General features: G+C 36.1%; 1 protein-coding gene across 2 annotated transcripts in view; it reads left to right on the forward strand.

The window, feature by feature from the left end:
• CUTC (cutC copper transporter) overlaps nucleotides 1–6,676 on the forward strand; it is a 31,486-nt gene extending 24,810 nt beyond the window's left edge. For both annotated transcript variants that reach the window (XM_043927069.1, XM_043927070.1), the window contains exons 7-9: nucleotides 1,497–1,524; nucleotides 5,146–5,251; nucleotides 6,172–6,676. In XM_043927069.1, coding sequence (XP_043783004.1) covers nucleotides 1,497–1,524; nucleotides 5,146–5,251; nucleotides 6,172–6,286 — 249 coding nt within the window. In that variant the 3' untranslated portion in view covers nucleotides 6,287–6,676. The remainder of the gene's footprint in view (nucleotides 1–1,496; nucleotides 1,525–5,145; nucleotides 5,252–6,171) is intronic.
• Nucleotides 6,677–14,044: the final 7,368 nt, after the last annotated feature.

Genomic DNA, 14,044 nt, shown 5'->3' on the forward strand with positions numbered 1-14,044 from the left:
GCTATTCTTTGGAACTCTGCATTCAGATGGGTGTATCTTTCCTTGTCTCCTTTGCTTTTCACTTCCCTTCTTTTCACAGCTATTTGTAAGGCCTCCTCAGACAGCCATTTTGTTTTTTTGCATTTCTTTTTCTTGGGGATGGTCTTGATTCCTGTCTCCTGTACAATGTCACGAACCTCCGTCCATAGTTCATCAGACACTCTATCAGGTCTAGTCCCTTAAATCTATTTCTCACTTCCACTGTATAGTCATAAGGGATTTGATTTAAGTCATACCCAAATGGTCTAGTGGTTTTCTCCACTTTCTTCAATTTCAGTCTGAATTTGGCAATAAGGATCATGATCCGAGCCACAGTCAACTCCCGGTCTTGTTTTTGCTGACTGTATAGAGCTTCTCCATCTTTGGCTGCAGAGTATATAATCAATCTGATTTCGGTGTTGACCATCTGGTGATGTCCATGTGTAGAGTCTTCTCCTGTGTTGTTGGAAGAGGGTGTTTGCTATGACCAGTGCGTTCTCTTGGCAGAACTCTTCGCAAACCACTTCAGTATTCTTGCTTTGAGAACCCCATGAACAGTATGAAAAGGTAAATCAAGTGACATTTAATAAACCCTATCATGATAGAGCAATGTGATCGGGGTTTTATTCTGCAAATTAGTGAGCTTGCTATAGCATGTTATTTTTATTCTGTTATTATTACCTACCTGCTACTAGTGTTTCCAGTGAGCATACATTTGTAAAAAGGGTGATTTCCTTTTGATTTTGAGTGATACTGAGTATGTATCGCCTACATTTATTTAGGAAATATAAAATTAAAATGAAAGGAGATTTCAATACCTATCTTCTGGAATTATCAGAAATTAAATTAATTCCTATAGTTCATTTTATCCAATAAAATGGACCTCTGGTGTTTTTTAATTGGTATAATATGCTAGGTAATTTATAGGATATAAATTTCCTATATTTAGGATTTGAGGATATAGGATTTGAACAGATTTTTTTCCACCAGTAATTTACAGTTATGCTATACTCTCTTTTTTTTTTTTCTCCCCTCCCCTATACTCTTTCTTTTATACTGAAATCTTATTTAAATTCAACTACTTTCATTCCATTGCATACCAAGAATTCAGAATTAGTGTTATTTTCAGTAAGAGCTTTACTTAAGGTAATGTGATTATTTAGTATTTATATTTATTTATATTATATTTATATATTATAAATATATATATATATTATATATAATATATATAGTTCTCCTATTCTTATGTTCATAACAGTACAAGTCTTTAAAGCAATACAATCAAATAACCTTTTTGGATAGAAGGAATTAATATGCTGAGCATTTTACTTATGCATGATTCCAAAGAATTAGAAAGATCTATTGAAATTAGATATTAGTAATAATTTAGTATAGTTATTCTCTGTTTCACTGCCTTACTATCCCATGTAAGAGAAAGATATTAAAATTTACTTGTTTAATTTTTTTTATTTTTTCAGGCCAAAGGCAGGATTGTGGTAATGCCAGGTATGTATCTATCCATTTACTAGTGTAACCCTGAAAATGGGAAGGAAGAGCAAAAGAGGCAGGACAATTTGGGGAGAAGTATTAGCACATGGTGTTTAATTTTATTAAAATGTTTAAGATTGGGAGATCCTGACTGCAATTTAGAACTTTGTGTGAGGTTTAGCTCAGAGAAGAGCAGATAAGGATTGGGATTTCTCCACATTTGCTTTCCCATAGTATACAATCTTGTGAATGTAGATGTTCATTTCTGGTGATGCTTACTTACCAAGTTTGATGCTGCTACACTGGGTTAGGGCCACATGTCCTAGTTGGTGACAAAGTATAAGTAAACGTTTAGGTAATATCCCTGAATAATGTAATACACAATTTTTTAAAAATCTCTAATGAGCAAATTCTTGTAGTCAGAACAGTTAGATCACATACTCCTAATAACTGTAAGGTCAATTAAGTACATGATGGCTCATTAGAAGTCGGTCATTTTTAAAGAATTAGATAAGCAGACCTAGATCCAGAATGAGATGAATATAAAGACAGTCTTAATTTTTTCTTACTAAATTTCTCAAACAGATAAAAAAAAGTAGAAAATAGCGTATAAATACTGACGTACTCAATTTCTGTATTTAACATCTTGTCACATTGGTCTCATCTTTTTTCATCCTGAGGCATCTTAAATTAAACTAAAGGCATTGTGACACTTTATACTTCTCTTAAAATGTGGCGGGGGTGGGGGGGTAGGATTTTAACTACATCATGGGCATTGTGGGCATCTAGCCACAATATCATTATCACATCTATCAAAACAAACACTAATTCCCTAAAATACCATTTAATACTCAGCCAATACTAATGGTACCGAGAATGTTTTTTATAGCTGATATGTTCAAACCAGGATTCAATCAAGGAACAAGGACTGCACTTTGTTGTTATCTTTCTTAATATGTTTTAATATAGAAGTTTTCTTTTTCTGCTTAAAAAAAAAAAGACATTTAAAAAGTTTGAACCACTTATGCTATAAAATGTCCTAATTTCTGGTTTCATTGGATTGTTTCCTTTCAATATTGTTTAGCATGTATTTCCTAGTCTCTGTATTTCCTATAAACTGGTAGTCAGATCATAAGGCTTGGTTAGATTGTGGTTAAATATTCTTAGTAGAAATAGTTCACAGTAATTCTGTATACTTCACGTTTCATCACATCAGAAGGCATATAATGTCTGGTTGTCTTAATACCAGTAATGCCAAGACTGACCAGGAGTCAAAATGGTGATAGTTAGATAAAAACTTTTAAAAAGAGGCCAAATAGAGGTATAGTGTCAGAATTTTAGGAAAGCTTTGACTTGTAGCAAGTTCCTGAAACATAAGCAGACAGAAAGCATACATTATCTGTTAAATTGAGACCCGTAAAAGATTAATCAGGGAATCTTAAAGAGACTTAATTGTGTCTGATGCATTTCCATTAAGACTAAATGTATTTAGTCTTGACGACTAATACCCACACTTAGACAGTTGTTAACTTAAGATTGCTTTTGCATTATATGTAATTATTAAGTTATGTGCTATGTGCAAGGCACTACTTGGGATACAGAGTTACACAAGAAACTACTTCCTCAAGAGGCTTATAATCTTAAGTGAGATGATGTTATATCCAAAAGTATTTGTGATTATATAACAAACCTTACCAAGAAAATGCTGATTATATGCCAGGTTCTGTGGTAGATGTAAAAACACAGAAATGTATATGAAGTAATCCTTCTACTTGAGGAGCTTACCGAGTTGATCTATAAACAAATTACAATAATTTCATGTAAATAAATACCAGCAAGTAAAAATTCCTGGGTACATCAGCCTGAATGCCTGTCCATCACTGGGAAATATAAAGATAAAACATAGCAGTTTCCCTCTAGGGGATTTTCATAACGAAGCTTATAATTTAGGCTCCAGTCCCTTATCTTTATAAAGAGAAGGTATTGAACTAGTTGTTCTTTCAAGTCCCAACTGTTAATCTATGTTTGGGAAATGTATTACTTATGTTCTGCTAACTGAGTAACATGTATTTCAGTGACCAGATATTCTGCTATTTGTTAGAAGAAAGTAACAAATATTTGTCTTTTAATCCTTACAACAAGTTTGTGAAGTAGGCAGTACTACCCCTCTTTGATGAAAAAAATTGAGGCTCAGTAGACTTGCATAATTTATCCAAGGCCACATAGCTGTGAAGGGCCACAGTGGTAAAGCCAGGATTCTAATCTAAATCTGACCTCTCAGTCTGTGTTCTTTCTCAGGGCTCAGTGGTATTTGTTGTTGTACTGTATGACTAAAAAAAAAAAAAAAGTTAATGAGTCTGAAAGAATGTGTAAGTCAAGTTATTTCAGCAACTTTAACCAGTCAGTTCAGTTCAGTCACTCAGTCGTGTCCAACTCTTTGCAGCCCCATGGACTGCAGCACACCAGGCCTCCCTGTGCATCACCAACTCCCGGAGCTTAACGCAAATTCATGTCCTTCGAGTCGGTGATGCCATCCAACCATCTCATTCTCTGTCGTCCCCTTCTCCTGCCTTCAATCTTTCCCAGCATCAGGGTCTTTTCCAGTGAGTCAGTTCTTCGCATCAGGTGGCCAAAGTATTGGAGTTTCAGCTTCAGCATCAGTCCTTCCAATGAATATTCAGGACTGATTTCCTTTACGATGGACTGGTTGGATCTCCTCGCAGTCCAAGGGACTCTCAAGAGTCTTCTCCAACACCACAGTTCAAAAGCATCAATTCTTTGGTGCTCAGCTTTTTTATTGTCAAACTGTCACATCCATACATGACTACTGGAAAAACCATAGCTTTGACTAGACGGACCTTTGTTGGCAAAGTAATGTCTCTGCTTTTTAATATGCTGTCTAGGTTGGTCATAATCAAGTTGATCTCAAGCAACTTTAATAGCTTGAGGTAAAAAAATACATATTTTAACAGTCATCTAATCTGATATCAGTTCAGAATATAAATCTTTATATACAGACATTTAAAAGATTGTTTCTCAAAACAAATGAGTCAAAATCCTTGATTATGCAAGTTTAATAAATTAGAATCAAATTCTTATGTAAAATGAAATTAAAAAATTGGCATTGTAATAGACTGTGTAGCACCTTGCATTGTTCCCATTTCCAGTGAAATCCATGTGTTATGGGTCAGAGAAAGAACCTTGGAGATGTTCTATTTTTGTTTTTGATTTTGTTTTGAGGTTTTCTCTTTGAGATATGTTTCTGAGTCTTTGCTTTTGTGACTCCTTCCTCCTTTCCTTTTAATTTGATTTTGCTTTAATTAAGGGGAAGCAGGGCTTGAGTACTCAATGATTTTCCTTGCCCCAGAGTAATCTTTTTAGATTTACAATCAGTAACATAGAGCATTGTTATACAAACCAATGGGCATGTACAGTTCTGTCATAAAGGTTCTTTGTTTTCCAGAGTCTGCAGTCTTGTCTTTCATCATTTGTTTCTAAATTCATTTTAACTGGTTAAGGAGAGAATATCAGTGAGGAATTTCAGTACAAAGATTCCAGGTAGAGCTAGCAGTCATATTAGTCACTAAATTTTATGTGAAAATCTATTCTACTTACTATATTACTTATTCTTTCCAACAGGGGGTGGAATAACAGATAGAAATCTGCAAAGGATCCTTGAGGGTTCAGGTGCTACAGAATTCCACTGTTCTGCTCGGTCGGCTAGAGATTCAGGAATGAAGTTTCGGTAAAAATGACTCCTTTGGCTCCTACAAAAAGGAATGGGATTACTTTTTACTTATCCAAATAGGGAAAGCTTAGTTGATGGCATGATTAATGAATAGAATGTTGTGATTAGCATGTAAGTATTAGTCATTTTTAAAGTTTTTTAATTGCAGAGTGGCTCTTATCCTGCCTTAAATAAGCAGGCTCTTCTGAACATAGGCTAACCTCCAAATCTTTAAGGCTTTGCTGAACTTAGACCAGTTAATAGTAAACTCTAATTCAGCAGCTAAGCTTCAGATGAAGTAGATATATATGTGTGCCCATTCATCTATGATTTCCTTTGGCAAAGTTAATAACTATGGTAATAAGGATGGAAGAGCTGTAGTCCTTTTTATCTTTCCTACTGTTAATACTTAAAATATTTATTCACCTTTACTCTTTCTTTTTTTTTTTTTTTTAATTTTATTGTTTTTGACCATGCCTCACAGCTTGTGGAATCTTAGTTCCCTGACCAAGGATTCAACCCACACCCTTGGCGGTGAAAGCAGAGTCCTAACCACTGGACCACCAAGGAATTCCCTATTTTTAGTCATTTTGAAAGTTTATCACTTTTAAGGAATTTAAACTATTATGTATTTTCTATCATACTTGAGAGGACTCCTATAATTTAATAGTTAGTTGATTATTTCTGTTTATAAGTTGGGGAAAATGAGGTATAAAAGAAGCAAGAGCCTCAGATTTACAATTCCAGATATAAAATCAAATATACTATCTGGTCTATTTAGACACTAGGTGTTTCAAGTAATTAATAAAAATTATGAAATATGTTAGTTCAGGGTCCTTGTTCTTGAGCCATGAAATCTACCCTAAAATGAAGTGCCAGTAGGAGGGTTCATTTAACAACTTATTTAATTATCTGTTTCTTTATTATTTCCATTGCAGAAATTCCTCTGTTGCTATGGGAGCCTCTCTTTCTAACTCAGAATATTCTCTAAAGGTTACAGATGTGACCCAAGTAAGGACTTTGAATGCTATTGCAAAGAATATTCTCGTTTAGCCAGACCTCTCTGAGAGACATGGATATCACCGGACAAAGATAGAAGAATAGCCTACAGTTCTCTATGACAGCTTTAACCTTCTCTGGCCAGGACAATCTGTCTTTATTTTGAGTCTTATATTACCATGGAGAATGTTTCCAAAAAGAAAAAGAACTTGAAACAGAGTACAGTCATTTTCTTTGCTTAATCTTGTCAGCCGTCTCCATCATCATGTTTAAATCTGGCCTACACTTCATCTACAGACAGAGGTTTAAGTCTGTTTTCAGTGGAATTAATTGATGAACTGGGAAAGTTCAGCTGCAAGGTATGAACTCAAATGTGACTTCATGGTCAACTCAATAGCAGTTATTTTGCCTTGTCATTGTAAAATAAAAATTACCAGTCTATTATGGTAGCGTCTCTTATTCATACCCTGAATGCAATCTGTAGCCAAGTATTAGAGGAAAGATTTTTTTTTTGTTTTTTAAATTTTATTTGCTCTTTTTATTATGTACTTTTTGGATGTGTTACCCTGGGCAAGATGCAAAGGATATAAAGTAAATGGTATAGCATAAAAATTTTCAGCCTTGGGAAGTAGGATGTAAAAGTTCCTAGACTTATAAAGGCCAGAAGTGATCTTGTTGTTCATCAGGTTACTTCTGTCTCTGTCACCAGAAAGAGAAATGGCTTAACCATAAGGTTCATCTGACAATTTAGAAAGACCTGTAGTGAGAATTGGGGAGGTTAGGGAAGTTATCAGAATAACAGTTTCTTTCAGCAGAGGCCGTAGATATGGATTCTAGTGATGAAAGATGTTTTTCCTATGAGCAGGTCTCAAATGGTGAAATTCATCACTAGCTTTTTTCTGTGACTTTCATATTATAATCTCATTCTACACAACACCCCTCTGGTAATAGAACTGATGTTTCTGTATTAGGAGATTAACTGAATCATAATGTAGAGAACTTGGCCTTGGTCATGAAGCTAGTTAATGGAGCCTCTATAAATAGCATGCACAGATTTGGGTACTAATGACCATATACTGAAAACCTTGCCTTTTTATTAATGTGTCGTTTCCCTTACTTTTAAATCTTAACTTCTTTCCTTACTTTTTCAGATACCATTTCAACATAGAATATTTGCCAAGGAATTTAGGAGAAATGAAAGACAAACTATTTAAAAACTAATAGTAACCTCAGTGTTTTCCACTAGTAGTAATTTCTGTTAACAGTTTTAATATTGGCTTTGGAGTATAGATGCAGATATGTAAGTTATCACATACACACATAGTCATGTTTAGTATTTTGGCCTAATCCTCTGCCATGCTTGGATTTCACTCTATGATCCTTCAGAAATAAGAGCAGGGTATGTTATCATCTCTATTTTATTTAAACAGAGTAACTAGGCTTATGAGAGATGCTATGAATTGCTCAAAATTTAATAACAAATTAATGTTATTTATGAGACTTAAATGCTAGACTATTAACCTCCAAGTCTTCTGCTTTAGGATGCTTCTAGAATGTGGATGTAGCCCAGAAAGCTGTAGTCCTGGACAAATCAGACACACTTGAAATCATATCCTGGCTTCCAATTTAAGTTAACTTAATTTTTTGAACTGTAATTCTTTATTTGTTTTTTTTTAATTCCTTTATTTGTAAATCAGGAATAATATTAGTTTCTAATTTAAGAATACAGTAAAAGACCAAGTACATAGTATGTGCCCATTAAATGTTTTTTTCTTCTAGGTTAGCTTTCTAGTATCAATCTTTGATAGTTTAAAAGTTTTTCCCAGGAAGCTAGGCATTGAGTACTGAAACCAATATTTTGTGCCCTCCACTACATGAATATAAATGAAGCGCAAGGTACACTTGTGAAAATGAAAGTGTTAGTTGCTCAGTCGTGTCCCACTCTTTGCGACCTCATGGACTGTAACCCGCCAGTCTCCTCTGTCCATGGAATTCTATAGGCAAGAATACTGGAGTAGGTTGCCATTCCCCTCTCCAGGGAGTCTTCCCAACTCAGGAATTGAACCCAGGTCTGCATTGCAGGCAGATTCTTTACGGTCTAAACCACCAGGGAAGCCCAAGGTAACCTCTTACGTTGATTTCATTTTCTTCACCTAGTCCTATGTTAAAATACTTACTCATTACTTTATATGTATATGTCCTCTTATCTTTATTACAAATAATTTGTGACTAGGGAACCATGCCTTCATATTTTTATGCATTTCTCATTTAAACCATCAAATTGCATATCTGTATTGATTTACTTTCTAGTGGAAAAAAAGCACTGGCTTCCTGACTTTGGTTACTATGCTGCTTATTTTCAATTTGCCCCATCAAGACCCACTTTGTACTCTTTTCTGTAAACTGAGGCCAGCAACATAAAAGAGATTATATACACTGTGATCTGATAGGATTTATACCAGGATGCAAGGCTAATATAACACTCAAGAATCAATTGGTGTAATATGCCATATTGATAGAATAAAGCACAAAAATCACATGGTCATCTGAATGTGGAAAAAGTATTTGACAATATCTGACACCCTTTCATCTGGAAGTTCACGGTTCACGTATTGCTGAAGCCTGGCTTGGAGAATTTTAAGCATTACTTTACTAGCGTGTGAGATTGTGTGGTAGTTTGATCATTCTTTGGGATTAGAGTGAAAACTGACCTTTTCCAGTCCTGTGACCACTGCTGAGATTTCCAAATTTGCTGGCATATTGAGTGTAGCACCTTCACAGCATCATCTTTCAGGATTTGAAATAGCTCACCTGGAATTCCATCACCTCCACTAGCTTTGTTTGTAGTGATGCTTTCTAAGGCCCACTTGACTTCACATTCCAGGATGTCTGGCTCTAGGTGAATGATCACACCGTCATGATTATCTGGGTCGTGAAGATCTTTTCTGTACAGTCCTTCTGTGTATTCTTGCCACCTCTTCTTATCTTCTGCTTCTGTTGAAAACAGTGTCAGACTTTATTTTTTTGGGCTCCAAAATCACTACAGATGGTGATTGCAGCCATGAAATTAAAAGATGCTTACTCCTTGGAAGGAAAGTTAGGACCAACCTAGACAGCATGTTAAAAAGCAGAGACATTACTTTGCTTTGCAACAAAGGTCTGTCTAGTCAAGGCTATGGTTTTTCCAGTGGTCATGTATGGATGTGAGAGTTGGAGTGTGAAGAAAGCTGAGCGCTGAAGAATTGATGCTTTTGAACTGTGGTGTTGGAGAAGACTCTTGAGAGTCCCTTGGACTACAAGGAGATCTAACTAGTCCATCCTAAAGGAGATCAGTCCTGGGTGTTCATTGGAAGGACTGATGCTGAAGCTGAAACTCCAGTACTTTGGCCACGTCATGCGAAGAGTTGATTCATTGGAAAAGACCCTGATGCTGGGAGGGATTGGGGGGCAGGAGGAGAAGGGGACGACAGAGGATGAGATGGCTGGATGGCATCACCGACTCAATGGACATGAGTTTGAGTAAACTCTGGGAGTTGGTGATGAACAGGGAGGCCTGGTGTGCTGTGATTCATGGGGTCACAAAGAGTTGGACGCGACTGAGTGACTGAACTGAACACCCTTTCATAATAAAACATTCAGCAAAACTTGGAATAGAAAGGAACTTCCTCAACCTGATAAAGAGCAACTAAAAAAAACAAAACAAACAAAAAAAAGCAGAACATATAGTTAACATCAAACTTAATACTTTCTTCCTAAGATCAGGAACAAGACAGGATGTCCACTCTCACCACTTCTACTCGACATTGTACTGCAGGCCGATAGCCAGGGCAGTTAGGCAAGAAAAAGAAATAAGCATCCAGATTAAAAAGAAAGAAAAAACATCTATATAGTTGCATACAGGTTTCTTAGGAGACAGATAAGGTGGTCTGGTATTCCTATCTCTCTTAAGAATTTTCCACAGCTTGCTGTGATCTGTACAGCCAAAGGTTTTAGTATAGTCATTGAAGCAGTTGATGTTGTTTTTGGAATTCAGGTCAAGAAGCAACAGTTAGAACTGGACATGGAACAACAGACTGGTTCAAAATTGGGAAAGGAGTACTTCAAGGCTATATTTTGTCACCCTGCTTATTTAACTTGTATGCAGAGTATATCATGGGACATGCTGGGCTGAATGACTCATGACCCGGGATCAAGATTGTCGAGAGAAATATCAACCACCTCAGACATGTGAATGATACCACTCTAAGGCATAAAGCAAAGAGGAACTTGATGAGAGCCTCTTGATGAGAGTGAAAGAGGAGAGTGAAAAAATGGGCTTAAAACTCAACATTTAAAAAACTAAGATCATGGCATCCAGTCCCATCACTTCATGGCTAATAGATAAGGCAAAAGTGGAAACTGACAGATTTTATTTTATTGGGCTCCAGAATCACTGCAGATGGTGGCTCCAGCCATGAAATTAAAACTCTTGCTCCTTGGAAGAAAAGCCATGACAAACCTAGACAGCATATTAGAAAGGAGAGATATCATTTTGCCAACAAAGGTCCATATAGTCAAACTGTGGTTTTTCCAGTAGTTGTGTATGAATGTGAGAGTTGGACCATCAAGAAAGCTGAGCACCAAAGAATTGATGCTTTCAAATGTGGTGCTGAAGAAGACTTTTGAAAGAGTCCCTTGGACAGCAAGGAGATCAAACCAGTCAATCCTAAAGTAAATCAGTCCTGAATATTCATTGGAAGGACTGATGCTGAAGCTGAAACTCCAGTACTTCGGCCACCTGATGCAAAGAGCCGACTCATTGGAAAAGTCCCTAATGCTGGGAAAGGTGAGGGCAAGAGGAGAAGGGAGAAACTGAGGATGAGATGGTTTGATAACATCACTGACTCAATGGACATGAATTTGAGCAAACTCTGGGAGATAGTGAAGGACAAGGAAGCCTGGTGTGCTGCAGTCCATGGGATTGCAGTGTCCAGGCATGACTTAGCAACTGAACAACAACATTTACAGGTGACATGATCTTGTATACAGAAAATTCTAGAGAATCCACACAAAAATTTTTTTAAAGTTGAGCAATATACAAAGTCAATTGTATTGTTACACTAACAATAACAATTCTAAAATTCCATTTATGATAGCATCAAAATGATAAAATGCTTAGGAATAAATTTAATCGAAGAAGTGCAAAATTGTATGTTGAAAGCTACAAAGCATTTTTTAAAGGAATGTATAAAGACCTGAGAATAAGGAAATAGATGGAAAGACATGCCATGTTCATAGATTGGAAGATTTAATATTATTAAGTTAGCAATATTCTTCATGGGTCTACAGATTGAAGACAAACACTGTTGACATCCCAGCTGCCTTTTGGGCAGAAATTAACAAGTTGATCTTAAAATTCATCTGGAAATGCAAGGAACCCAAAATAGCCAAACAATCTTAAAAAGGAACAAATTTGGAGGATTTATACTTCCAGATTTCAAAACTTAATGCAAAGCTACAATAATTGATACAATGTGTGACTGGCATAAAGATAAATATATAGCTCAATGCAATAGAATTGAGAGTCCAGAAATAAACCCTTTTACTATGGGCAATTTGTTCTTGACAAGGGTGGCAAGATAATTCCCTGGGGAAGAAGTCTTTTTACCAAAGACGCTGGATAACTGGATATATACTTATAAAAGAGTGACGTTAGACCTCATATCATGTACAAAAGTTAATGCAGATACCTCATAGACATGAATAAAGGAGCTAAAACAAAATTCTTAGAAGAAAACAACAGTAAATCTTTGTGAACTTGGGCTAGGCAAAGCATTGGTACAACAGGAAAAGCGCAAGTCACAAAAGAAGAAATAATGCTTCAAAGGGTAACATCAAAAAAGTGAAAAGACAACCTATTGAATGGAGAAAATATTTGCAAATCGTGTGTTTGATTAGGGGCTTGTATCCAGAATGTATGTTAAACAAAAGACAAACCAGTTTTAAAATGGATGAGGATTTGAGTAGACATTTCTCCAAATAAGGTGGACAATTGACCAACAAGCACATGAAAAATGCTCAAAAATCATTTATCATTAGGGAAATACAAATCAAAACCCCACTGAGCTGCCAACTTCACACCTACTGGAATGACTGTATCCCCCAAAAGACTGACCATATCAAGTGTTGGCAAGGGTGTGGAGCAAGTACAACCTTCAATGCTAGTGGCAGGATTATAAAATGATGGAGCTGCTTTGTAAAATAGTCTGGGGATTTCTCAAGTGTTAAACATAGAGTTGCTATGGCCCAGCAATTCCATTCTTAGTTTATATATATATCTACAAGGGAATTGAAAACATGTCCACACGGATATTTGTACATGAATATTCCTAGTAACATGACTCATCTTTCTGAATCAGAGAATAAATCATTTTGCAACCCCTAATGAAATAAATCAGCCAAAGACTGTTAATGCTGAAACCATTAGGTAAAAGGTTGATTGGGAGCCGAATATCTAAATAATGTTGAAATATCACCCTGTGGATCATTTGCTAGTCATGAAAGTAGAAACTTGACATTATAATGGTGAAGCTTTCTGGTTGTGACCATTTTAACCCAATCAAAATTAACATTACCAGCAACGGAAGACAGGATCTGAAAGGGGAAGAGGTCAGCCAGTGTGCATATGCCGTGTTAGGAAATTGCAGTTTGGCAGTTGCCCAAAGAGGAGAGAAGAGTTGGAACACCTGGAAAGTGGCTTTGACAAAGTATGATGATTAGCTATTGATCAAATGAGTGAATTATTAATGCAAACAGCACCAGATCAATACGGTGACTGACTATCCCAGTTTGCTTGGAACTTTTCTGAGTTTGCCCATAAAAGTCCTGTATCCTAAAAAACTTCCTCAGTCTCTGGCAAACTGGAAAAGTTTGGTCATCTTACCACCTCAGTAAAACTACCTTTGCCTCTTCCCCCCAGTCCTCACCTTCCCTGCCCCAATTCTGGACTTTGTAGGGGAGAAATTGAATAACAAAGGAAACTGCTAAAAGGAGTGACATTTCTCTCTCCAGCAATAGCTGGTCCCTGAGCCAAAAAAGGAGAGGGGCTTTAAACCAAGTGTGAGTTTCTTTTGTGGGTGGTGAAAATGTTCTAAAATTGATTGTAATGATGGTCGCACAACTCTGAATATGCTAAAAACCACTGAATTGTACATTTAAACACTGAATTATATATAATTTGTATCTTAATAAAGCTGTTTTTAAAAAGTGAATGTGAGAGAGTTTTAAATTAGATTAAATTAGCTTGGGCCTTTTAAACCTGAAAGAGACTGAAAAGCTATAGGAGCTGCCCAAGATGTCAAGGGCAAGAAAAGAGGTGTGATGGTTTAAGACAATGGTGGAAACAAAATACTGTTTCTTGTTTGTTTTGCATTTAGTTTATATCTCTCAGTAAGATGGCTACACTGGTTTATTCCCAGCAACTAAGGGTTGTGACTAAGACACCTGAAGAATATTCATTCCATCTTGTCCTGTTTAGATGCTAAATTTTATCCTTGGAAAAAAGTCACACAAAGAGCTGTGTGTTTGAATTGCATTGCTCTAGCTCTCATAGAATTAAAAAAAAAAAAAAAATCAAACCACATTGGCATTATGCCACTGGTTTATAATGGAGATGTAATAGAAGACACTTGTATAATAAAATATCCCTATCAGTGTGTTATTGAGGTCCTAGAGGAGACATGGTTTCTTAAGTATTAGTCTGGGGAGTAGCTGGGCTTCTGAACAGTTGGTTTGTTTATATCTTATGTATATGGAATTATGTTGTTATCAAGG

This window comes from Cervus elaphus, chromosome 15, assembly GCF_910594005.1.
Source record: "Cervus elaphus chromosome 15, mCerEla1.1, whole genome shotgun sequence".
NCBI classification, from domain to species: domain Eukaryota; kingdom Metazoa; phylum Chordata; class Mammalia; order Artiodactyla; family Cervidae; genus Cervus; species Cervus elaphus.